At 44.5% G+C, this 27,874-nt stretch overlaps 1 protein-coding gene across 1 annotated transcript in view; it reads left to right on the top strand.

Annotated features, from left to right (window-relative positions):
* NIBAN1 (niban apoptosis regulator 1) overlaps positions 1 to 27,874 on the top strand; it is a 122,074-nt gene that overhangs the window by 50,077 nt on the left and 44,123 nt on the right. Inside the window, exons 4-5 of the mRNA XM_045838460.1 lie at positions 2,308 to 2,422; positions 6,873 to 7,040. Of these exons, the coding sequence (XP_045694416.1) occupies positions 2,308 to 2,422; positions 6,873 to 7,040 (283 nt within the window). The remainder of the gene's footprint in view (positions 1 to 2,307; positions 2,423 to 6,872; positions 7,041 to 27,874) is intronic.

Below are 27,874 nucleotides of genomic sequence, written 5' to 3'. Positions count from 1 at the left end.
GACCAAGGTGTTTCCTTCCCACTTCTGGTGGAAAATAGAAATAAAATGCAATACAAACTTATTCCGCAGGCAGCCAGGTAATGCCATCTTGAGTAGCCTTATTCTTTTCAACACTCATTAACTAATATTTTCTCTGTTTATCTATGTTAGGATTTTATGCAACTCTTGACATGCTCTCTCAAGCAAATTCCCAATGCACTACAAATAACAATGACAATAATAGCAAATCATTTTTATGTTGTATGGCACGCTACGCTGTCCTCTCAGGGAAGCTTGCAAAGAGGCAAGATGGTGTAATGGTTAAGATTGTGGACTTTGAATCACACCTTTATCTGGCACTAGATGTGTCCTTTCATTAGCTGTAAATCTTCTTGAGCCTAACCTTTCTCATCCGTAAAATGGTGAGCGTGCTCCCTTGCTCACAATGTCGCTGTGAGGATTAGACAAAGGAGGGCATTGAAGTACTCAGCATGCGGCTGAGCGCTGGCAGAGACCGATATAGGGCAGCTGTTGGCACAATTACCACTCGGTCGTTGGGAGGAAACACTCAGAGAGCTTCCTCTTGGATTTATTATGGTTTTCGCCATATTTGGCACTAACCGAAGTTTCATTTTGAATCAAAATGGGTGTTTTTCCTCTTTTCATTTTTAAAGCTTTCTCCCTCAATTTTCAATTTATTTGCTCCTTATTTTCAAATGAACCTGTTTGGATTTCCAAGATATAGTTACTGAATTGGATAATAACCAGGTATAAACAATTTTTTTGCTCATCATTTTCAAATGCTCCTGTTTGGATTTTTAAGATATGGTTACTGAATTTGATAATAAACAAGTATTAAAGAAAACTTGGAAATTAAGAAAAATACCATGCAGCTTGCCATGATTCCTCTAAGTTTTATTAATGTCTTATTTTTCATTTATAGAATGTGTTCTTAAAAATTATACCTAAGAGTTATGCACAAAGTACCTACAAATTGCCGGCTATTTTATGGAGGGTTCAGTTTTGGCTGGTAATTGAGCAGGAAAAATAAGCAGTCTCAGTTGATAACCATCTCACTGGTGCACCTGCGCTGGACTGAAAGCCCAGGTGCGAATCCAGGATTCGTCACCTACTCACCGATGGGCCGTTGGCAGGTTATTTAACCCCTCTTCTCATTTATGAAATGGAGATAATAGCTAATTCTTAGTGTCATTTTTAAGATTAAGTAACGTCATGCTTATAAAAGCCCAGATTGGGGCCTGTTATAACAAATAAACACAGTTGAGGTTTGAGGTCAGTCAATCACACAACTTTCAATTCTCTCTGGGTCCCTGATGCTCATAAGCAGTTGAGTAGCAGTTGAAAACGACCTTCTTAGATATATGAGAGTTTGTTTTGTCTGGGTCTCTTCAGTCACTACCTTGTTGATGGAGAGTGTGTTATTCTTACTCTGATTATGTGGCCCCCTGATCAACATTGGTTCAGTTATTCCCCTGATCAACATTCGTTCAGTTATTCCCAGGAGTCCACTCTATGTTTTGGGTTGCCCAGTTCCTCGGTGTCAATTCCCAACTGGCCTTTAGTTTGTCATTCTCAAACTTTTGCCTTGACTTAGGCCCTGCCGTCAGCATCAGATGCACCCACCTAACTGTACCTTAACTGTGTGCCCTTGCGGGCCTCTCTGCTTTGCAAATGCTTTTCAGTGTCTTAGCAATGCTCTGCACCTGAACCGCAGAGCTTTCTGTCTGCTGGCTGGCCTGTGTTACGACATCATGATAATGCCCTTCCAGCCCAGATCATGTTACTATAAAACAGTCTCACGCCCCGGGGCCAAGTGGTGGCATCTTCATCATGGCAACGTGTTTTTGTTTTTGGTGGAAATCCATGGCAACTGTGATTGCAGTCACCTGGCCCACAGTCTGGTTAGTCACCAGTCAGCCGGCATAGTGAACGTCTGCGTGTACATCACCCTTGTGGGTATCAGAATGATTCGGCTGCCAGTGCCTGCGATGGTATGGTGCAGGACTTCTGGAAATTACTAAGACGGTGTTTTCCTCATCTGAGAAACATACCTACAGGGAATCTCCCCGAGATGAGGGAGCCTGATTTACCATGTTGCGACCATCACACAAAAGCACTAAGGGAATATCTTGCAAGCAGCAGTTATGCAAAATGTATTTTATTAAGTGCATGGCTCGTACTCAATAACATAGGGTGGGAATTGCTTATCTTGGAGTGTCTGGGTCTGTCTATTTCTAATATTCCTGATATTTTTCAAAATGCCAAATGGGGGAAAATAATCGCTCATGTATGCTTTTCCCTTCCCAGGCCTATCAGAGAGGAGCTGCTCCTAAAAGCCGCCTTCTTCCAGCGGGAGGCAAAGTGTTAACCTCAGAAGAGGAATACAATTTATTATCTGATCGGCATTTCCCAGACCCTCTTGGTGAGTGGCTGAGCATTCTTTCCCAAGGCAACATGCCTAGACTTGCTTTGTTTAGCTGGTGGTTCTCAACGGGGGAGGGAGATCTCTCTCTCCGGGGACATTGGGCAGGGTCTGGAGACATTTTTGGTCGTCACAGCTTGGAAGGATGGTGCTTCAGGCATCTGGTGGGCGGAGCCCCATGATGCTGTTAAACACCCTGCAATGAACAGAGCCAGCCCTGAAAATGGAGACTTATCTGACAGAAAATATCAGGGGTTGCTGAAGTTGAGAAACTCTGGGTTAGATACACAGGCTCCACAGACAAATGGGAGACGTAATTTTCCTAATTTAGGTAAACATTGTACCACTTCTATTATTTTAAGTCACGTTCAGTGATATGTAAGTCCGTTCCTGTGTTTCTAGTGCATCGAGAGCGTGCCACTGGTTGGCGTCTTAAGGCTTTTGGAATACATTGGAGGCTTTGGCAGCACTGCCCAGGAGAGCAGAAATAAATAGGTGGGGCTCAGTCTGTAAAATGTTCAATCTTGTCTTCCAGTAAGCATGTCAAGGGAATATCACTTTTCTAATTTTAGGAAGATATGCAATAGAATATCCCAACCCGACAAAATGTTTTTTAACAAGCGTTACAGTAACTCATAGCTACGGTGTAAAAAAGCATTGTGTTAATTAGCATTTTTATAAATAATGGCCAAATGCTGCCATGGAAAGCACGTTGAACTGAGAACTGGAAGACCAGATTTTTATCTGGTTCTAACTGTGCCCCTTAGCAAATGTGTATCCTAGTGTTACTAAACCTCTGTGATTACTGTTTCTCCAATACCAGGGCCTTGACCTTTGAAAATCTAGAAGGATCTTTTCATCTCTGATGTACTTGGATTCTCATTCATTCTACCTTTTTCACGTAGAGAAAGTGATGGATAACATGTGTGTATAGACCAAGCAGTGCATTTCATAGAGATTCATGAACTGTGGATAATGCAATAATTCCATCTGGCTTTGTGTAAATCACACTGCACAGTAATTACTTGGTTTCTTGAAGAGAGTGCTGGTTCTTATTAATGGATATAATCATTTCATTAGAATTTATGGAGAAAATGGAGTCATTGTTTTCAACTGTTATTTTGGCGCAGAATTCTCAGCATAGTGTTTTTAATGGCACTATTATTAGATTAGTACATGGACCATAAACCTAGATCAACAAACTATTATTAAATATGCAGTAACTCAAGCTAAAACAACACTTTATATGCACTATACATATTATTATATTTTCTTTTGACATCTGCTTACATGTCACCTTGGCTCTGGGGCTGCCGCTGGAAATGGGAATACCAACATGCTGATTCTTCGGAATCTCTCCGAAAGGACTTTCCAATGGAATCAGTCAGAACAGACAATATATTGACTGGTTAATTGATGAAATCATGTCAGAAGGAATGAAGAGGAATAAAAAACACAAGTCCTGTGTGACCAATGCCGTTTGGCTCAGGGCTTCCGATCGGGGCATTTCATGACTCTTTCCTTATTGTGTGGTGTGGCCTTCTGAGTTTTAAAAATAAAACATTCTACAGTAGATCATTTGTGAAAGTCTTGTAACTCAGCTCAGAAAAAATGCCGACGAATGGCATCTGGAAAATTGTTGTAAAAGGTTAAATAGGAGTGTGTTTTATGGGGCTTTCTGAAGCTTTTAAATGCAGAAGGTCCATGTTCCTGTCAGTTGTTTGTATAAAACTGTGACATCTTGGAAAGGGCAAGAATTGCTTCACAGAGCCGCGTGAAAAGAAGGACTCCCCGTGTGACACTAATTCGACTGGAAAGGATTTTACAGACTGGAAAGGCACAAGAAAGATGGAAGGAATTAACCTCACTTGAGAAAAAGTACTAGAGGCTTGTCAGTGAATACGTCTTTTTACTAAGATGATGTATTATAGGTGCCCTCATGTCTTGCTGAAGTGACTCATTTATTTGGCATTTTATTAGTTAGAATCTAGTTTGCCACACACAACAAAAAAACTCAAATTAAATACGTCAAGTTCTATTGTCTTGCTGAAAACATTTGACTTTCGCAGTCCAGGGCTGGCAGGACAATTCCATGAGTGTCAGGGACTCATTCTAGCTTTCTCCCCCTTTATTTCTAAGTTGTGGCCCTTTTCACATAGCCCAAGGTGGCTGCTGGAGAGCCAGCCGGGCGTTCTCCTCCCAGGCAGCAGGAAGGAGAGAAGGGGAGGAGACAAACGCATTCCCTCCCTTTAGGGATACTTCCAGGAAGTGTCGCTGCCTCTTCCATTCCGGGGTGTCCAACCCACACCCTGTGGGCTGCATACAGCCCAGGATGGCTAATGAACGTGGCCCAACACAAAATTGTAAATTTACTTGAAACCTATTTTTTTTTTGCTCATCAGTTTTCGTTAGCGTTTGTGTATTTCATGTGTGGCCCAACATAACTCTCCTTCCAGTGTGGCCCAGGGACACCACGAGGTTGGACACCCCTGCCACCCCATTAGTCAGAACTTACTGGCTGTGGCACTCGAAGCTGAAGTGAGGGCTGGACATGCAGCATTTGCTGAATGAAAAGTCAAGGATTTTATTCCTGAGAAAGAAGGGGAAATAGACACGTGTTACTAATAGAGGTCTCTGCTACAGCATTCATTCATTCATTCATTCATTCATTCATTCGTTCGTTCGTTCGTTTGTTCACTCACATACTGACTCATTCTTAGGTTGTTATGGGCCAGGTATTTCGCTGGTGGTTCCAGCGCATTTTACTAGGAGACCTACAGGTTTCAGGACATGGAAACATCGCCCACATGTGCGCAGGGAAATATGTTCTTTTTCTAAGCCTATCTTGACTTATTAACTTGCCAGTAGCAATGCTCGGGTGTGGAGCCACCCTTATGTTGTGTTCCATTTCTTTGTATGCCTAGAGCTTTCTTTGGCCTTTTGGAGGGTCCTTCTTCTCTTCCTTGCCCTGAGATCAGAGCGTACGGTATAGGCGGGGTGCACAGGGATAATTTTTCATCTACGTGTTCTCCACAACTCAAGGGAGGAGCTGGGTTTCATTTAACCAAGCGCAATGCCATATCATCGTAATGCATGAAAGGGAATAGAGCTTAGGTGGGGCATCTGAGTACTAGTACGGCTTAGCATGAGTCTCTTGGAATTGAGTTTGAGGAAAGAGGTAAAAGTCCCCATTATTTAAGCCCTTTAAAATTTCCTTGGACAACGTAGCACATTCATTCATTCATTCAGTAGTTCCACATCCACTAGTTCCATGACTGTGCCGTGAGTGGAGGGTACAAAGATATGTCAGATGCAGTCTCCCTCTCCTGGGGCTCCCAGGGCAGTGGGGCAGCTTCCTGGGGGGAGCGTCAGTGCGAGAGCTGCTGTCAGTCTGTGCCCCTCGCCCTCAGTGTGGGTGCCAGACGTGGAAACAGATCACTACTATATTTGGGGAGAACAAGGTAGGGAGCACCCAACTCTGTCTCTGGTAGCAGGGGAGGTGCCAGCAAAGGCACCTCAAAGCAGGTGGCTTTTGCATTGACTTTTGCTGGATGTGAGACGTCCCTGTGCAAAATTGTGATGGGAGGGAAGGAGGAGAGGTGACACGAACAGCAGAGGCAATCTGCAGAGTCATGGGGTGGATGGTGGCACCTGGGGAGAGTGGAGACCAGGAGTGAAGTGGACACCAGGACAGAACAGGGAACAAGTGCCCTCACTCACCTGGGGGATGCAGAGAAAGGGCAGAAGAACCAATAAAGGGGACAAAGAAGGAACACTTGTTTAAAAGCACGAAGGACACCAGGAGAGACATGCTTTTAGAAGTCATGGCAAGGGAATGTTTTCACAAGACGGGGTAGCCGGCAGCAACAGATGTTTCAGATCGGGTTAACAGCATAGATAATAAAGAGGAAGCCACAGGCTGGCAGCCAGGGTGACATGAGTGACCTCAGCAATTTGGTTTCTGGGCTGGCGGGGCAGGAACAAGACCGAGGTGAGAAGGGGGGTTGGCGGGGTGAAGACAGTGGGGGCAGGGAGGAGGGACAGCGTGCAGGGTAGAGAGCAGATCCGGTGGCGCAAGAGCCTGGGGCTGGGGGGAGAAGTGTGACCATCTGCACGGGTGGTCAGGACAGCTTGTGGAGAGCCAGTGGGGGAGAGGGAGCTCTGTTTGCTGATTTCGTGGATTTGGGGAAGTCTGGAATGATCGTGTCTGATGGCCTTGGTGGTCCCCCAGGGGTAGCAGGTGAGGCCACCTGCTGGAGTGAGACAGGTGAAGCTGGCGGAGGGATACAGGAGGAGCCTGGACTCTCATTCCCCCAAGCCCCCCCAAACATCTCACAGCACCCTTCCACCCCGTGGCCTGCCCTAGAGAACTACCTCCACAGCCTGACATAAGTAGTTTAAGAAAAGATGTACATTTTGAAACATCTTTGTGTCTTCAATATCTCTGCAGCATCCGTTGAGAAGGAGAACGCCCAGCCCTTTGTGGTCCTGCCGAAGGAATTCCCCGTGTACCTGTGGCTGCCCTTCCTCAGACACGGCTACTTCTGCTTCCACGAGGCCGCGGACCAGAAGAAGTTCAGCGCTCTCCTGAACGACTGCATCAGACATGTCAACCACGGTACGGCCCGCCCGCCCCCAGCTGGGCTGCTTCTTCTCAGTTGACCTGCTCAGTCATCTGTTAGAGTGCTTCCTAGAAAGAGCCACAGGTGGCGTTGCCCCCCTGGGTGTGCCGAGTGAGAGTCTTGCACGCGGGGAGCGTGGAGAACCTGCCGGTTGTTTAGTCTGGTCTGCATGTCTCTGTGGGACCGAATGCGGAGCAGGTGTTCGACCCCACACGTAGGCACGCATTTGAGGCCCCATCTTCCACACGTAATTTTGCATATAATTCATCCTCCTCCTTGTAACTGATGGTTTAAAATCTACATGACAGCAAGAGTGTATCGGGTGTCCCTGGCAAAATCCCAGTCCTTATGACATTTCTTGCTTATTCCTGCCTTCCTCTGAATACTAGTTACTCAAAACCTTAAGGTACGTAAGAATCACCTAGAGAACTTAAACACAGATTTGGGGGCCCAATTCTCAGCTATTCTGACTCACTGGGTCTACAGCGGGTCCCCGACTTTGCTCATCTAAACAAACTGCCAGCGCTGGTGGCACTGTTGGCCCCCCGGGCCACGCTGCAGAGGCGTGGCCTCAGACCACGGTGCCTCGAGGTACGCATTCAATTAACTTTGTGTCTCTAATAAAGCTTTTCATTCCGATACATCATGTTTTTGCTGACTGGATGGGACTGCTGGTTTTCTGGCCCCCATGAGCCTTCAGTTACAGGCACTGCAGGAGAGAACTCGGTAGTTATCAGCGTGTTAGGGAGTCACTAGAGGTTACCACCCAGGGAGGAAGGGGCCTCGGTGCTTCAGCCTCTTGGAGCAGGTAGCAGTGGAGTTGCCGCCTCATCCCCTGTGCCCTGACTTCCTAATAAGGCTGATTTCATTGTGCACTTAGTTTAAAGCTCTGGGGTTTCCCTGAGGGCATCAGGCCAACGGAGCACGAGTCACTAGTGGCGCCTGTCAGCCCGTTCTTGCTTTTCGCTTGTGTATTGATAGACCAAGTGGAAAAAGATAATGTCACTCGATTTCACTATAGCAACTCTGAACAACATGGGTCATAATATTGTCTCATAACCAGCTAGGGACTTTATAAAAGTGACACCCTTGTTAATATCTTGCCTTGTGGTTTTGGTGTTTTAGAGACAGAATCACCCTGCACTGCCGGCGCTGTCTGGCTCATTTCTCAGCGCACTCCCACCTCTGGGTCCGGGGCTTTGGTCTAGTACGAGCATGCACTTGGCACTCAGTGCAGACAGCCACAGAGTTTCCTAAGCAGGGAGTATTCTCGGCCCAGCCAGATGGGACTTGCTGCACTCCCCTTCCACGGACATAATAGGAATTTCTCCGGGGAGTCTTTGGATGGCGTGCGGCCTGCGTTCAGACTCCATTTATGGAAGTGTTCAGGCGGCTGAGAACCCAGCTCTGCTCTCCAGTGTGTTATCTCGGGCAGTAAGATCGTGAGGCCCTGTTGCACGGTCCTGCTTCCGAGTCACATTCCTCTGTCCCGAAACCACTTTTCCTGACGGGGGGCTTTATGCAGACTTACTGTGATTTGGCACAATTTCCAGTAGCTCCAGTCAGAGCTGGAGGCGATCACAACATCTCAGGGGACAGTCCCTGACCCTCCCGGCGATGAGCTCATGGGTCTTTCCCTTCTGGCCTGCGTTTGTGGGTGTTGGAGAGCACAGCACAGCCCCTCCCGCCTTCATCTCGGTCTCCACCTGTTGTTATTCAATGTGGGATCTTGAGTAAACTAGTAAGAGAATTCTCAGACAGCTAGTTACCCATTATTCTTTCCATAATTGCTAGAAGGGATGAGAAGTTAGGGCTGTGATACCTGCCAGAAACCTGGAGGGGACTCAGGAAGGTGGCCGACTTCTACCCCCAGGTAACTGGAGTAAGCCCCGCCCCCTGCTTCCCTGCGCCACGGACTCCGGCCACTGCGCGCCTCTGTTGAGAACTAGGAGTAAGGCATCAGCTGGTGCTGGGCCCTGTTGACCCCGTCTGCTCACAAGTCCTCAGGGGTCCTTCCCCTCCCCAGTTTTACTGAGATGGAAGGGACATATAATATTGTAGCAGTTTAAGAGGTATAGTATACTGATTTATGCACATTTTGCAAAATGGCCACCAAAATAATTTTCGTTAACATTCGTCACTCACATACTTACAATTTTTTCTCGTGATGAGAACTTTGAAGATCTACTCTCTTGGCAGCTTTTAGTGGACAGTAAAGTAACGTTAACTGGAGTCGCCACATCGCAAGTGACATCCCAGAATACCTTTGGGCCCCTTTTCACTCATTTCTTCCACCACCTACCCCTTGCCTCTGCAACTACCAATCTGTGCTCTGTTTCTGGGAGTTTGGTTTTTTAAGATATCAAGTGTCAGTGAGATAGCACAGTATCGGTTTTCTCTGCCTGGCTTATCCCACTCAGCTTGAAGCCCTCAAGGGATGTTCCAGGGAAGGTCATTTCATTGCCTTTGGGCTGAGTTCCGTTGAGGACGGCTGTCACTTGGGGTTCCAGGATGGTTCCTTAGTGCTCAGATCCGACCAGAGCCCAACCCACTTGCCCCGGGAGTGCTGGGCTCGGACTGGTCTCGGTATCCACGTCCATTTTGAATCCAGAACTGCTTCTCTTGTTCTTCCTTATGGGTTAGGCTCAGTTCTTATTTAACCCTGACAGAGGGCCTGATTACACCCTGTTCTTGGAAAATACGTCCTAAGGGAGGGAAGGATAAGTAGAGGACTCGCTGCTCCTCCTTCCTTCAAGAGAGGAAGCTGCTTCTGGAAGCCTCAAAGGTTATTTACACTTCTGAGTAGCACGGAGGCAATGTGTGTTGTGTGTGTGTGTGTGTGTGTGTGTGTGTGTGTGTGTGTGTTTTGTTTCTGTTACCTCCTCACTGAACAGGCATAAGAAAACTCCATGATGAACCTTTAGCAGAACACCTCCCTCCAGCACACTGGACTAAATATCCAACTCACTGCGTAACCTGTGCCTACAACACCTGCTGACTCATGAGCTTTGGAACTAACCCCATAATCCCTTGTCCCAGATGAGGCAAGGCCAGGATCTAAATGTCCCACACCACAAAATGGGATTTATATAAAGCCATGATATTCCAAGATGGTTCTGTTGCCCAAAGTTCAGTCTATTCTTCAGAATTTTATATGCGAAATATTGAATCTATACTATACTTCAGTTACAGGGATACAGCTGAAACTCATATTAATGCAGAGGGTGGTACACATGCAATGTGGAGTGATGATCGTTATTAATGCGTGTCTGTCCTTGCAGCTCCAGATAATCCTTTTTCGGCGTGGGAATTTGCTGGGAAGGGGAAAAATGTTTCTGGCAGGCAGAATAGGGTATGTAGAGGCCAGAAAGAAAGGGTCAGAGCATGGACCATTAGAGGAACTGAAAGGACCATTTTGTGTGGCTGGTGCTTAGAGAGGAGACCCAGCCAAGTGAGGATGGGAAGACGGGCAGGATTCAGGCCATAAAGGGCTTTGCAATGCATATTAAGGGATTTGCACTTTATTCGAACAGCAACAGGAAACCATTAAAGGGTTTTAAGCAGATAAGCCACTCAGCCTATATTCATTTTAGAAAGGTCACACTGGCTGGTGTGTGGGCAGTGGAGGGGAGGGTTGCATGCCAGGAGGCCACTTAGGAAGTTTTGGCAGCAACAGATGGTGGTAGCATGCCCCGAAGAGGTGACTGTGGAGATGGCAGGAGGTGGCTGGGTGAGAGAGTTATCCAGGAAGTTGAGTCAACAGAAATTAAAGGTAGATAATGTGGGGAGTGGGGCAGCAGTGGGACAACCCAAGAAGAGCTCCCCATGTTTCCGCCATTCTCCAAGATGGGTCTTTGTGCGAGGAGGAGTTGTGTCCAGGGAAAGGGGGTGGTGTCCAGTGTTGCAGATGTTGTGAAGGAGATCTCTGGGCACACTCAGGTGAGAAGGTCTCTTACACAGATGCATGGACAAGGCTGGAGAGAGCAGGAGCACACACTGATGTGGAGACACAGCAGGGAGGTCAGCTGCCTCGTGTGGTCGTTGAGGGCAGGGCTGACTCTGTAGGAAGGATCTCGCTGGCAAGCTCCCTCCCTCAGAGGCACAGGCTCTCTTTTATCTCTGTATCCCTGGCAAATGGCCAAGGGCCTGGCACCTGGTACAGGCCCTGCAAATATGTCCACCCTCCATCCTTAGATGGACTTGCAAACATGCCCATGTGGGAAGAAGCGTGGGGCATGTGTGTTCGTGCACCTCACAGCTGCTTGTACTCAAACTTTAAACATGAAAGTAAAACTTTCGTGTTTAAAACTTTAAACATGGTGCTTTTGTGTTAAGCACTAACTTATTCACTCACTACATGGACCTATGATTTTACCTTTGGAAGTTTAAGCAGCATATTTGTTAGGAATCCAAAGCCCTCGTGAAATTCAGTGACTCAGGCTCTTTGACTCACCCTCTTTGTACTCAATTGCCAGTGTCTCTTCTGTGCTTTATTTCAAGTTCATTGCTACCACCCTACTTTGGGACTCATATAAAACATGTCCAGAGGTTTTTAGTTGATCTTACTTTTGCCAGTTACTGCCACCTCCTTCTGCATGTGACAGTCAGATGAACCATCTCCTGAAGCACAGTTTTTGATTACAATCTTTCAATGACATTGCTATGGTCCGAAAGAGGAAACACTTCATTCTAAAGACACTGACTGGCTGGGTCTCATTTCCTACTGTCCTCAAGCATAAGCCTACTTCGCCCCCAACCTTGCCACACTCTCCCACCCGCCCGAGTCAAATGGAATTTTTCCATGCACATCTTTGGCCCTTTAATATACCTGGAACAGCCACTCCTCACCTATTCCAATTCTCTCTTGCCTCTTTAAGAATAAGTGGCAGCCTGACCCGAGTCATGCAGGTCACAGGGAGGACTTCCCCAGCACCTCTTATCTGTCCCACTGACGGAGCACTCACTGTGTCCCTCCTTCCACTATTCATTCTCGTGTCTGGTCGCCCTGCTTCTCTAGCTCTACCCCACTGCCTCAAGGGAGATCTCTTGGCACACTTTGTCCCCGGCCCTGCTCAGATATCTTGTGTTTTCTAAAATGGTTTGAAGACACTAACGATTTCAGAGTTTAAGTGTGATTTTAGGAATGGCAATTATAACTGTGGTTTTTGGGCAAACTCACTTTGGCGTCAGTGAGTGGAGGAATTGGTCACTATGACAGTGTAACGCTGCCAGGCACTGCATGAGTGGTGATTCTGGGAAGGAGAGGGGATGCGGGTGAAGTCTGGTCCAGCAGCACTGAGCTAGCTTGAAGGACAGCCAGGGTGGCCACTAAACAAATGCCAGCGTCCCCATCACCATGAACACTAAGGGAGAGGGGACAGTAGAGTGTCTGGGAAGCATGAAGGTGCATGAGTTGAGAAAAATGAGTATAAAAGAAGAGCTCAGAGGATTCTGATGAAAAGAACACAGTCATGAAATGAGACTCTGCAAACCTCAAGTTGAGTCTTCAATCATCCACGACAAGTGTGGCATTTGAGGGTGCTGGTGATGGAGTGAGCCAGGCTGGGCCTGGAACTGACTCGGGCATCGGTTGCTGCGGGGTTGTACGCCTGGGCTCTTACCCCAGAAATCCCATGTCCAATCAAATGCCCTCATTACATTTGATGTTGACGCTTGCACATTTTAGTTCAGTGTTGCTAAATCAAATTGACTTTTAAGACACAAAAGAATCTTATGATTCAAATGAGAGCAAATCCTTTCTGGTGTGTTTATTTAAGCACAATGTTCTGTACTCTTGGTACTCAACAGCAGATCTGAAATCTTTCCACTAACGTAATTTCTACTCGGCTGGTTATCATCTAGGAAGCGAGTTCATTACTTGAGGGACTAAGTGATGTGGGCATCAATTACTTTTACTAAAAATGTATAATGAGTTTTATTTTGTTACATATGAAAACATACTTCTGATTTGTGGCACATGCTTATATTTACAGGCACATCTGTGAGTCTGAAAATTCTAACTATGCTTGGGCTCTTTGGGACACTGCAAATGAATAATATTTGGACATAGATAAAGAAAAGTACAATTTTTATAAATATCTCTGTATGCTTTTACTTATATAAGGTATTCTGTGGTGTACTTTGGTCAAAATGCATAAAAACTTCTTTGCATTATAAGCAACAGTACTTGCTAAATTACTGTTTAATTCCAGTCTCCATAGGATTGTCCTAAATGAAATTCCTTAAAAGGACTCACTCTGCAAGGAGACTTCATTCTTTCCTTAAATTTAATCTGTGCTCTTTGCCTCACACAGTTAATACTCTACAAATTATAAATGTTTCTCTCTTTCCCTTTGTGGCATGTTTCTCTCTTTCCCTTTATGGCATTTTCTCTTAAGTTATCACTTCCCCTCTCTGACCCTTGCTTACTGTTCATAAAACTCTAAATTTGGAAGGAAACTTAGAGGTTACCTATTCTAACCTTTCCGAGTAGATTTATGATAAGGTTAAGATAGGGACTTACTTGCCCCAGGTGACAGCTAGTTAGAGGTATAGGGCCAGTTGTCCCTCGACACCTGGTTCTTGACATCAGTTTCAATTGTACATATCATAGTGTCTCTTCAGCATTACTTTCGAAAAGACTTTCTCATCTTTGTCTTTTAAAACTCATCACCATTAAATCAAACTACCCCTGCAGTACGTTTCCATGACCCAAAGAGAAGCAAACCCGGGCGTAGTCACCTCAGGTCATGTGAGACGTGGGATAGGTCTGATTTCCTGATAAGTAATACGGAGTTTAACTCAGTATTTTGTTCACCAGCTAAGCATGAGTACATCTTCTAGCTTAGATACGCTCTGAAGATAAAATATTTGATCATGTAGCTTGTTTACTGGTTAAATTATGTGCAGTGTAAAATGTAAACCATATATGTAAATAAAAGCAAATATGCTTTTAGGAGGGTTACACTGCTTATAAGGACATGGGTTGGAATACTTTAAAAATAACAGGTCTAAAATAAGCCAGACAGAGGAAAACCAATATTGCATGGAATCCCTTATATAGGGAGCCTAAGAAAAGGTGGAGTCGTAGAAACCCAGGAGAATGAGGTTGCTGGGGAGGGGGAGAGGGAGAACTAGGGAGAGCCTGATAATAGGACATAAAGTTTCCGCTGTCAGATGGATTAGGTCCGCTGGTCTCAGGTCAAACGTGGCGACTATATTGATAACACTGTGCTATGTAACTGAGATTTGCCAAGGGAGTAGAACTGAAATGTTCTCACCCCCACAAAAAGTAAATGCGTATGATGATGGATAAGTTCATTAACTAGATGGGGGAATCTTTTCACAATGTGTGTATATGTATGTCTCAAAGCACCATGATGTACATTTTAAATATCTTCTAATTTTATATGTCAAGTATACCTCAATCAGGCTGGAATAATAGATCCAAATGCGGTTTATTCAGCCATATTATTTATCCTTATGGATAAACAATACTTTAGTAATAATATCCTTATGGATATTATTTATCCTTATGGACCCTATGGATATTATTTATCCTTATGGACCTTATGGATATTATTTATCCTTATGGATAAATAATACTTTAGTAATAATATCCGTATGTAATAATACTTTAGTAATAATATCCTTATGTAACAATACTTTAGTAATAATATCCTTATGGATATTATTTATCCTTATGGACCTTATGGATATTATTTATCCTTATGGATAAATAATACTTTAGTAATAATATCCGTATGTAATAATACTTTAGTAATAATATCCTTATGTAATAATACTTTAGTAATAATATCCTTATGGATATTATTTATCCTTATGGACCCTATGGATATTATTTATCCTTATGGATAAATAATACTTTAACCACTTTATAAATAATACTTTAACCACTTGAAGCCTTCAAAATAATCTAAGAGTTAGAACCGACAGAACAGGTCTCCGTCAGAAGCTGGAATAAACAGAACTGCTGTCTCTTCGCCATTTAGCATGTGTCACCTCCAGTACATGCAGAGACTTAGAGTTATTTGTTGCCTAAAGCTACGTTGTCATGGAAATACTTCTCAATACTTCTTTTGGCCTGTGAAACACAGCTATCATTTCAGTAAACCATTGATTCTTGCCCATGCCCCCACTACTTCCCATGAACCAATAGCTATCTCGGTAGGAGGGTCTAAAAGTTGTGTTATTGTGGTAGTTAAGGGTGACAAATTGCAACAATAATAAAAAAGACTAAACAGAGAGTTGAAGCTAATTCAAGCAGTTTTTTTTTGTCTGTGCAATTTGGACTGGGTAAATTCCCAAATCACTGGACAGTTCGTGATGTTATTAGGATGGACTTTGCGAAGCTTAAATAGCTTTCAAGTTTTTTTTTTAGTTGTGGGTGGAATACAGTGAGATTGGACACACTTCTTAAAATGACAGGGCAAGTGGGATGGCTGTTTTAACATGTGTCTAGATAACCAACATTATGAAATAACTCTATTTGGCCTTCATTTCCGGACTTGTTTTAAAAATCAACAGTCAGGGGAGCTTGGAGAAAATTCTCACCGAGTGTTATGTAATGGTGGGCCACAGCTCCCCGCCTCAGACTGAGAACAAGCTTAGAGAATGGGAGATGGTGGAGAACCATGCTAAGCTGGCTTTTGTGCATTCTATGAGATGTTTGGAGTTTTTACATTAAGTATTGAGTAGTCCTAAAAGAATGCTTATGAAGTATGGAGAGCGTTACTGCTACTTCTGTTATTTCCCCAGTGCCCCAATCCTATTACCTCTTTTTCCCGTTGACAGAGCACCATCCTGGATTTTGTGTTTTGCTTTTTATTTTTTTTACAGCTGTATTATGTATGTATAATCAATTTTGCATGTCCTTAGACTTTATCCTGTGGAATTTAATTACATGTCTTCTTCCATGACCTCCTCTTTCAATACTATACTCCAGTGATTCGCGCCCGTTATTCCTTGCAGCTGTATTTCATTGATTTCACTGCAGAATATAATCTATTCTATTAACACACCGTAATTTGTAATATCCATTTTACTGTTGACAGGCACTTGGGCTGTGTCCATTATTTATTAATAACAATGCTGCCATGAACACTTTTTCTTTGTTGCTGGTGTATAGAAACATAACTTGGATTTGGTTTGCCTGTATTTGAAGGAATGTTTACATCTGTGTTTGAGTGCGTTTTGCCTGCAGTTGTTCTATTTTGCAATGACATCTTTAGATTTTGCTGTCAGGATCAACCTGGCTTCATAACACGAGTTAGAGAGTTTGCCCCGTCCCTTTTTCTTTCTCGATGGTCTACACTTGATTGTGCAGAACTGAAATTATTTGTATTTTTAATATTTGAGGGAGGTATCTATAAAGTCCTCCTAGCCTGGCTTTCTTTTTTTGAGGGGAGATGTCAAACTCCTGACTTAGGTTTTTAAACTGTTAGAGGGTTATTTAGTGTTTCTATTTCTCGTCAGTCTCAGTAGGTTGCAGTTTCTAGAAATTTATCCACTTTGTTTATATTTTAAAATTTAGTGGCACAAGTTATGCATAATATCCTCTTATTTTTAAGCCCCTGTTATTCTCTGTGGAGTCTGTTGTTGTCCCCTCTTGATTTCTAATGGTGGTTCCTTGTACCTCCCCTCTGTTTTTAATGGTCAGTCTCCCTAGAAGTTTGTCAATATTGTGAACTTTTCTAAAAACCAAACTTCAGCTTTGCAGGTTATTGCATGTTTGTCTTCTGTGGTGCTGATTTCTGATGTTATCATTTTAATTGCTTGCCCTCTATTTCCCTGGGCCTTATTTTGCTAGGTTTCTCCCCACTCACCTCTAAAGGTAGCCGCTTAGCTCATTGTGATTGTTTTAAAATGCTTGCAAATTCTTGGACACGCTTTCCTTCAGAAAGTTGGGGCCCAGGTTTCCTCCTCTTGAATGTGGGCCAGGCTTGGTGACTCACTTATTACAAATTGAATGTGGCAGAAGTGATGGCAGATGACTTTCAAGAATAGGTCACAAAAAGAACAGCTTCTGCCCGGCAACTTTTCCTCTTCTGGGCCACTCACTTGGGAGAACCTCGCCGCCATTAGGGAGAACACACAAGCGACCCTCTACGGAGGCTCCTGTGGAGGGAAGCCTTGTTGGCCACGGGAGGGAATGACCTAGGAAGTGGGTGCTTCTGCTTCAGTCAAGCCTTCCGATGACAGTAGCTTTGGCCAACGTGCGACTGCAACCCCACCAAAAACCTTAAGCTGGAACCATGCAGCTGCGTGGCTTTTGAATCCCTCACCCATGAACTGTGAGATGGGATAAATACTGATTGTTGTTTTAAGCCATTCGCCTTTGAGGTAGTTTGTTTTGTAACAAGAGTAAACTAATAGCCCTGGCTGGCATAGCTCCGTGGAGTGAGCACAGGCTGTGAACCAAAGCATCGCAGGTTCGATTCCCAGTCAGGGCACATGCCTGGGTTGCAGGCCATGGCCCCCAGCAACCGCACATTGATGTTTCTCTCTCTCTCTCTCTCTCTTTCTCCCTCCCTTCCCTCTCTAAAAAATAAATAAATAAAATCTTTAAAAAAAGAGTAAACTAATATACTCACTAATCATCAGCCCTTTTGGGGTAGTGTGTTCTGAACCTTGTTACTCTCTACCACCTTTCCCTTAGAGATAGCTATAAAATCTTAGAACTAAACATATACCTCTAGAAGTTATGCAGTGTGTTCCCCTTTCTGTTCCACTGTCTTGGAAGCTGTGCTTAGTGAGGGTAGGAACCTTGTGTTTTAAAAATTTGAGTTAACCCAGCTACTGCCTTTCAGTGTTATACAGATCAGTAGTCATAGTAACAGGAGTTAACAGCCAGTGAGGGCTCTCTGAGAGCTGCCGTGTGCATGGGAATAAAAAGAACTGTGCTGTGGTCCTGCAAAGGAAGCTCAATTGGTTGAAGCATCGTCCCTGTACGCCAAGGTTGTGGGTTCGATCCTTGGCCAGGGCACATACTAGAATCAACCAATGAATGCATAAATAAGTGGAACAACAAATCGAAGTTCCCTTCTCTATGCCTTCCTCTCTCTCTAAAGTAAATAATTTTTTTTTACAAAGGAATGGTGCTGTCTGCTCTAGAGACATTAACTCAATGATTCTCCGACTCCTGTGGGCATCAGAATCCTGTGGAGGGCCTGTTAAAACACAGATTCTGGGGCCCCGTCCCCAGAGTCTCTGAATCAGCAGGCCTTGGTCTGGCACTAAGAATTTGCATTTCTGACACGGTCTTTGATGACGCTGATGCTTGTACTAGCAACCGTACTTGCAAAACCACCGAATTCACCCATTTGCTCCTCCCTGCAGCCCTGCGAGGTGTCACTCTGATCCTCATCCTCTCCATTTTATAGGTGAGGATCTTGAGGCAGCTGCGGAGGCAGCTGGTGATTAGTGTGTTGTAAGCCCAGGTGGCTGGACTCTAAAGCCCATGCTCTGTCCAGCCCTCTGTGCCATGTGACTTTTTAATCAGCAAGTACTTATTAAGCACCTACTGTGTACCGTGTTTGACTAACTACTATAAAAACAAAATTGAATCCAGTTCTTATTCATGGCCAGATGATTTGGAGTTAGTCACATCTTACTGAACTGGACCCAGCATGGCTAGTTTCATAATGTCTGTCTAAAAGGGAAGTCAGATGTTGCACATTTGTTGAAATCCAGGTGGCAGTTGAGAGATAGAAGTTTAGGTTTTTCCGCTGCTGGGAAACGTGAAGTTGTGCCTTAACCCAGATGGGCGTTGCCATGGTAAACCGTGAACTGTAAAAATGCTCTCCAAAGTCAGAATGTTCTGGCTTATGTAAATACGCTGCTGAGAATAATTTTGTGGGGTGTGTTGCAGAGGTGGGGTTGAGACTTCATGGCACCTTGTATGCATGACCATCTCCTTATGCTTGAAGTACTTAGCCCTTAGTATTATTTTTTCCTTCCAGCATTTTCGTATGCTGACTGGATCCCTACTGTGGCTACTGGTTGGGGGAAGCTCTGACTTGACCTGAATTTTCAGTGGAGACCACACATCATACTTCAAGTGACCGCCATCTGGCTGTTGGTGGGACCTTGCTATTTTGAGGGACTTAGAACAGGAGATGAAGGAGAAGGAAGTTGGAGCAGAACAGTGACATCATAACATCCACTTTCAGGCCCAGCTACTCCCCATCCAGTTCCCTTTTCTGGGGGCGATCAGGGCACGGGCTCTGCATGGAGAGCGAGGCTAGGAGCTGAGACTTCTCTTCCTTCGTACTTCCCTGTTCCTTCCCCAGCTTTCCCCAGAAAGCGGAAGATTGCCCAGACTGCCCAAATGCCCCATTTCGTGTATCTATGTGATGGGCAAATGATGGGCAAATGAGACCTTAAATGGCAAGGCAGGCAAAAATGGGACATAAATACCTTTATTCGGTGTCTACCGTACCCAGAACATTGTCTTAGGTGCTGGATGTGGGAAACAAACTAGAAACGTACAGCCACTGCTTGTAAACAAGACTCAGGTGTAAGGGTCGCCTGTTCAACCAATAACGGAGATATTTGGGAATCATTTCCTCCTGGCTTTCAAGGAGACATGAGGTAAAAGAACCTGAAATTAGACGGGGAACATCATCTCACCCCATTCCATCTCCCTTCAAGTCGGCTCTTGCCCAGGCCAAAGCAGCTCCGTTCTAAAGAACACGGTGAGTCAGACCAGATGCCCTCCGGCAACACATCTCGTCCTGTCCCGTCCCGTCCTTCTTCAGTCCCTGGGAGGAAGATCACAGCGGAGGGTCGCCCGTCTTTTTTTCTTTTTTAAGACACCAGATGTCTTCAGTGTTCTGAGAATCGAAAGCCTTTGCACGAAGTTGTAGAGTCCTCTGATAACAGCCGTGAGTCATTCTTGCCGGGAACACAGGTAGCCGGCACCCGTCTAGCACTTCGTGTCGGAAGGAGCCTCCCCTACACAGGCTGAGCAGCACTTCCTGGCGTGGTGTGCCCCACTCACAAACCACACAGTTCTGCCACTCGGCGCTCAGCGAGGGCGTTCGGCTGGGCCACTTTTGATAGGTGTATTGTGTGTGGGTGCACGCATGCGTGGGTTGTGTTGTGTCCGGTGAGGACCACGCCCCCGCTTCTGGTTGGCCTTCCCGGTGCCGCTCCATTCACGCAGGTGTGCACCTCGTATCCTTAGTGCGCATGCAAGTCATCATATTGGGTTTTTGCCTTTAAAGCGAACCAGCCTCCCCGCGTGTGTGCTGATGAATGAGCAAGGATAGGAGGAAAAAGAGATACTGACTTCTGGTTGTCTGAAGCAGGTGCAAAACTTCCAGTGTTTCTTCTCGAAGGAATTTGCAAACAAAAGCTTCTTAAGATTGCCAGGAAGTTCTAAATATCTTTGATTTTGAGATAGATTGGTTGACATTTGTGGTTGGGTTTGTTTGTGATGAATTGTAGAGAAATATCCCGCATAGGTGAGTGAGTTGCCCTTGAACAGAGAAAGTGGCCTAAAATCTTTCTATCTCTGGTTTCTCTTCTGATTGGTAGTTTTATGTAATGTTTTGTGGTTTTAAATGAATCTGGTACTACTCTATTCATACTGTTTGGCCTTGTACCAGGTCAGGAATCTAAGTCACTTATGGCCTGATTAAGATGTTCCTAGAAATGTGAATTTAATAACTGGAGAGAACAGAGCAGATTAAAAATTGAGATATTAAAAAAAGAGAGCTAACAGTTGGGGCTAAATGGACTGTTACACATTATAATCTTGAAATTATATTTTTGTCTTCTTAAGTTTCCACCAAAGAACATACCCTTGGATTATGATCTATTTTCACCACTTTGTGCTGCTTTCTGCCTTAGAAATAAATCCTGGGCCAGTAGCTCACTCGGGGCTCCTTAGTTTGATTTTTCTGAAAGCCTTAACTTACATGCAATTACCCCTGGAAAGAGTTTCTTAATCTTGATGAAAGCTCCTCTGATTTTCTTCTTTCTATCCATCCATTCATCTTTCCTCCCTATTCTTGCTTCTACCACAGTGCTTACCACGCTTTATTTTCATGGACTGCTTGCTGATCTAACTCCTAAAACTGGAAACCCTTTGAGGCTGGGCCAATGCCCTTCTACTATTTCATCTCAGCCCCTGTCACCAGGCCTATGGTATAAAAAGCATTTTCCTTTGTTTTCACTTTCTTTTATTTTATTGTTGTAACTCATTTTATTTTAGTCTTGTAACTGAATGAATGCGTGTAGAGAGGAGGAAGTCATTATTTGAAGAAGCGCCTGGAAATAGTATGCATGGTTAATAAAGCTGCCCAGGGTGTTTGCAAGAAGGGTCCCGTTGACTCATGATCATACTGAAGACAGTTTCCTTGGAGGATTCTGCTTTCTTCCTCAACTGTCCGAGGGGTAATTTGCTTGCTTTTCATTGCCCCAAAGGTGCATCCACTTTGCAACTTTTTCTCACGCTCTTTGTCACTTCCTGTCATTTCTGTTTGGGCTTTCTTCTTGATGTAAAACAAAACTTTTGCCTTATTTTCTGGATGATTTGTGAAAACCAATCTTACTAGTCAGATTTCTGACTGCTGAGACTGGCCAGGCAAAGGGAAATGTGTGGCATTACCCATTTATTTAAATGAATCCCTTCGCTGGCTCTGCTCCATTAAACAGCCCTTCATTTTAGCTAACAATTCCTTTAGTATTTTTTATGTGCTTTCATTTCACACATACTTCTTTACAGTCACATTGTTAACTTAACTGTCACTTTGGTAAAAGCAATTTAGGAAGAGAAGAATGCGAACAATATTGCTTCCCTTCCTGGGCCTTTTCCTCTCACATTGAAGTGACTCCTGAGACCTCTCCCTTCCATGCAGCTTTACCGGAATGATGCAAAGGAGGACAATACCTTCTTCCAGTCCTACCCTGTTCAAACATGCAGTTCACCCTTGTTCACTAAAATAATACATGTATAGAATGTTTATGTATTATTACGTAACTCATGGAGGAAGGAAATGGAAATGAAATGTTTTATACATTATAGCTTGTCCGAGATAAGATTGCCAATTGTAAGGGTAAAATATTAGTTAACACGGGCTAATGTTTATTGCACACCTGCTATGTGCCAGGCATTGTGCTGAGGCTGATTTCAACTGTGTGGATACGGCTGTTCTCCTGAGGAATCTGAGGCTTGGACACATAAAGGAACCTGCGAGAGGTAGACAGTTACCAAGTGATGCCCTCAGAATTCAGTCCTGAACCTTTGACGCCAAAGCCCACGTTGCTAACTGCTGTGTGATAAATAGCTCAGCACCTGGAGACTTATATTTAGTTTTCCCAGCCACAGTTTAGAGGGATTTTTGAAAGTAATAACGTAGCACCCAGTTATTGAACGTCCGCTAAGACAGCTAAGGTACTAGGTTCTTGATACACGGCTCTTTTAATCCCCATGACAGTTCTAAGGAGGACTCATCTTTAACCCCACTTTGCAAATGAAGAAACTGAGATGCATGGAAATTAAAAATTTGTTTATGGTTACCAGCTCTCAGCTCAACCTGATCCCTGCACAGGCCTGCATTCTGGCTGCTGCAGTGTCAGAGTGTGCTCAGAGGGGTGCTGAATGAGCGGGGTCAGGAAACGAGGTGGGGGACGGAGGGCTTGGCGGATGTCGTCAACGCTCTGAAAGGTGAAAGTGTCTCTTGCACATGATCCAGATTCTGAAATCCCAACTGCAGCTGCAGACATTGACTCTGCAATTTAAAACTGAGGGCTGTTCAAGCCCGAGAGTGGTTTCTGTTACATGCATCTTCTAAACGTGCGTCTGCGTTGTGTTCGAAGGAAGGGCGCTTCTGTACCAACAGAGGTAAAACCAAGGTTGTTACATATCTGCACAATGAAAACAAAAATCATCTCACCTTTCTTCTTTTTGTCCTTCTAGGAAGGAGGTGTCCGTAGTTGCAAAGGAGCTGGTGGGGTAGACGAGGGGAATCGCCTTAGTGCTGTAAGCCTGCATCAGGCAGAGGGCAGTGGTCAAGGCAACCACAACACCCGCCCTAATAGTGTGGCTACGAGGTGAGAGTCAGCTGCGAACTGTGACATTTTCGGAGCTCCCTAGAGGAGGCACGTGAGGTTAAACTAATAACACTCAGTGAGACATTGAGCGCCGACCAGGAAGGGATGTGAAGGGGATCCAGACCCAGCTCTGCACAGCCCGAGAATTGGCTAGTCCCTTCCTATCACAGTACTGTGGCTGATGTCAATAGGCCAGGGGGAGCATTTAAGGAGAGACTGGCAGTGCCCAGGGCAGGTCCACAGGTGGTTTGCTAATACAGACTTGGGCGTGGTCTGATACTGACTCGGTATCAGGGAGAGACCCGCTGCATCTTACAGTGGGCGCCCTTGTACTTGTGGAGGAAGTGTAGAAAATGTGTTTTTCATTTACAGAAAAGGACTCTGGGTCCTTTGGTTCTTCATGGTCCTGTAAAACTGCGCAGTACTAGTCACAGAGGCGCTCGGGAAGGTCTGTCGAGAACGCACTAATTCCATCCAGAACACAGAACCAGGTGAAGTAGGAGGAACTGCCGCCCCCACCCCCATTCCCTCTGCCAACTCCCTGAGCACCTTTTGTAGATCAAGTACTGGACAGGTGCTGGAATCCAGTGGTGTACAAAGCAGATACGGTCCTGCCTTCTTAGAAGTTGCAAACTAGTAATAATGAAGAAAAACTGAAATGTATATATGAAAGATTACAAAAAATTATAATGGCACGACTTGATTTTGATTGGTCGAAGGGCAGGATTACGTGAAGGAGCAACATGCAAATTAGCCCTGAAGAACCTGTGGGCTCCAGGGAAGAGCTGGCCGACTGCGGTCTGCAGGCCGCATCTGGCCGCCACCTGTTTCTGGGTGAAACTCGGCCACACCCTCTGCCTGGGCATCCTCTGGCTGCTTTTCCTGCACTGATTTGGGTACTTGCAGCAGAGACTGTGTGGCTGCAGAACCTAAAATATTTCCTGTTTTGTGTGTAACAGGAAAAGTTTGTTGACCCTTGGTCTAAAACATGCTTGAAAACAAGAGCGGTGGTATTTAGTGTGACCCATACATTTTCAGGCACCATGGACCGTAGAGGGTGTGACCGAAACATCTGTGCACACAAAGTGTTTGGACAAGAATAGTGTATGTCTCTTCATGAAAAAGGCTTTGAGCGGACAAGAAACTGTCTTTGAAACTTGACATTGCCTATTTCAAATGGCTTTTCTGTTTGTGGAGAATATTAGGCCATGGTGGTCCTAAGCTTTACATTTGGAATCAGATAGTTTTGGATTCAAGTTCTGGCTTCACTGCTGAGGTTCTCCTCATTCCTCTTCAGTTCTCTCATCTGTCAGGCAGAGGTACTCTGAAAACAGGCCCAAGAACTGTGGTGTTGGGGTGGGTTGGAATTAAAGCTGTAGGATTAATATATTTATTTTGTGAGATCTATTTATTGTGAAAATTATAGGAGATAATGCAAGAGAGGACTTAGGGCAATGATTGACACACAGTAATGCAGAATTCATATCACATATTATTACTATACACAACTATTTTCATAAAATCATGTGTCAATCTTGTAATGTCATCCCATAAATAATTCACATGTTTTTCTTTGTTTTATTTATTTATTTATTAAAGATTTTATTTGTTTCTTTTCAGAGGGGGGAAAGGAGGGTGAAAGAGGGGGAGAGAAACATCAATGTGTGGTTGCCTCTCACACGCCACCTACTGGAGACCTGGCCCACAACCCAGGCATGTGCCCTGACTGGGAATTGAACCAGCCATCTTTCTGTTCGTAGGCTGGTGCTCCATCCACTGAGCCACACCAGCCAGGGCTTTCTTTGTTTCATTTTAAAGCAAAAATTTTGATGATGCCTAGGATAAATAAAATTGGTGACTACTCAGTCCCAATTTCATAATCTTATTATGACACCAATCTTACAATACTTTGAAATGTTTAGCCATGTTTACAAAATTAAATTCCTTTTACTCTGGAAATTTAAAGAATTTTCCTACTATGCCCCCACTACCTTCTTCCCTACCCCGCAGTGACATACATACTTAGGGGTGGGTGTGTACTTCTTACTGAACTCCAATCCTTACCTCGACTGCCTACAGCTTTGCTTTGCATATCTCTAAATACCCATCAGTGCATAACTTCCTTCTCACTGCTTCCTCAGTCTACAGCCCTGACCTATATTAATCTTAGAGCTTTTTTTTAAAGATTTTATTTATTTATTTTTAGAGTGGGGAGGGAGAGAGAGAAAGAGAGAGAGAGAGAGACATCAATGTGCAGTTGCTGGGGGCCATGGCCTGCAACCTAGGCATGTGCCCTGACTGGGAATTGAACCTGCGATGCCTGGTTCACAGCCTGCGCTCAGTCCACTGAGCTACGCCAGCCAGGGCTATCCTAGAGCTTTAATTCCAACCCCATTGACCACCACAGTTCTTGGGTTTACTTTTAGCTCGGTATGAGAGGGCCTATTCTTCCAACCTTTTATTTTTTTCTTTTTCTGTGTCATCTACAGTTCTGATCCATCCACTCCCCCAACCTCACCCTAACCCATTCTGCCCTGAAGTCCTGGCTTAGGTTCCAGTTCCTGTGTCTCTGATGTGCAGGAGCACATGGGTGCTGAATGAATGTCATCAGAAAAGCTGGGAGGAGAATGGGTGGCAAGGGTGAAAGCTGACTGCCTGCCTCCCACCCACCCTGGTCAGCTGTCCTCTTTCCTGTTCCAGGTCTCAGTTCCCTTGCTGAGCCATGGAGTTCTCACCGTGCTGCTCATGAAACTGGCACCCAGCTTTCCCTTAAAATGATTATTGCGTGGCCAGCAGTCACCCGACAGAAATGCAGTCAGCATTGCGGAGCACACCAGCAGTGCACAGCAAGTGAGCGCGTGTACACCACAGGGAGGGCCCCATAGCATCATGAAAATAACAATTGGCTTGATTGCCTGGTCAAGGAAAAAAAATGAGAATGGGTAAAACAGAAACCAGGTAGTGGAATATCGTCTGTTTCTGCTTTCTGAGCCTGTTTGATTTGTTGCCATAAGCTCCATGGTGACTGGGGCAATAAAAACGTAGCCTTGTGTTCTCTGAACTGAGTGACGTGGGATGCAGAAGCATCAAATGATGTCAGAGCTGGCAAGAGCCTTAGAGATTGAGTGCACCCCTGCCACCCTTTGACAGACGAGGACCCTGGGAGGTTGAGCACCTCACCCAGAGTCACATGGAGGGCGAGCAGCATGGACCACTGTGGGTGGGCGGCGGACACATTGGCCGGCAGCAGAGAGGGTTTTAATGAGCCAAATGATTCTCAGAGCCAGATTTTGTTTCCTTTTGTTTTACTTTATTTAAAAATTCTGTCATCTGCCCTGGCTGGTGCAGCTCAGTGGATTGAGCGTGGGCTGTGAACCAAAGTGTCGCAGGTTCGATTCCCAGTCAGGGCACATGCCTGGGTTGCAGGCCACAGCCCCCAGCAACCGCACATTGATGTTTCTCTCTCTCTCTTTCTCCCTCCCTTCCCTCTCTAAAAATAAATAAATAAAATCTTAAAAAAATAAAAAATAAAAATAAAAAATTCTGTCATCTATCCATGCATTCATCCACTGATAGATATCTATAAAATATACACACATAATTTTATATAAATGCGTAAATTTGGATCATATTACAAACGCTAGGCTATTTTTTCTTGTTCTCTCCTCCAATTCTCTTCATTCCTCCATAAACAATATTACAAACTCTGAGTCTTTCCATTTCCCCCCGATATACGTCTATACATTACAGGTTTGTTGTTTCGTTAGGGAGGGAGGGGTTGGTCACCGTTGTGTTTTTTTTTTTTAATCAAACTGTGTGATACATACTTTTCTGCCTTCTGATGTTCTTACTCAGGAGGGCTTCATGGACATCTATCCAAGTCATCTGACATAGTTATAAACTGTTTATTAGTGACTACGTAACACCCTGCGGTTTGTATTCTACCTTATTCAACCATTGTCCTATCGATGGCCCTAACTTTCTCTCCAGCTTTTCCGCTATAATTCATCATAAAATGAATATCTGGTGCATAAATCTTCATGTTCTTACTTTTATGAGACAGTGTCCAGGAAGTGGGATTGCTAGGCTTAAAGGTAAATCTATTTTTGATTGAGTGGATGTTGCCAGGTGAGTTTTCAGGGGGACCGGCACGTTTCGCATTGCTGCGGGGTAGGAGAGCATCCCCGTGCTGCACCCCTGCCACCCGGCCTCGCTGCTCTTCCTCCTTGACACGCTGAGAGGGGAGGAGGGAGTCTCCCTGTTACTCTGACTGCCTTTCCCCGACTGCCAGTCAGTCTGAGCACCTCGTCCAGTATTTAGTACCACTGGGATTTCGTTTTATTTGAATTGTTCATCAGCGCTCTTTGCCCATTTTCATTTATCCATTCTCTTGTTCTTCAAAGAACTCTGTAACCATTTAGATATTAACTCCTTTCTGTATTTCCATGAAAAACATTTTTCTCAAATTCATTATTTGTCTTTATCACTGATGAATTACATTGTCATTAACCTTTAATTATAATATATTTTGCTGTGCAAAAGTATCTCATGTTTATGCAGCCAAATATGGTCATTTTTTATGGCTTCTGAATTTCCTGCTTTTGTTAAGATTTCTCTGCTCCTCGATCATTTTTGTAATTACTTTTATTTTCCTTGAAGTTTTTATATCGCTTTATTTTTAACATTTAAGTCTCTAGTGTGCCTGGAAGTCATGTGTATCTACATATGTCAGAAGTCTAAAATTTACCCT

The sequence above is a fragment of the Phyllostomus hastatus genome, unplaced genomic scaffold (assembly GCF_019186645.2).
Source record: "Phyllostomus hastatus isolate PE091 unplaced genomic scaffold, TTU_PhHast_1.1 phas_contig_283, whole genome shotgun sequence".
Classification (NCBI taxonomy): Eukaryota; Metazoa; Chordata; class Mammalia; order Chiroptera; family Phyllostomidae; genus Phyllostomus; species Phyllostomus hastatus.
The sequence above is the reverse complement of the archived record's forward strand: the minus strand, read 5'-3'. Positions and strand labels throughout refer to the sequence as shown.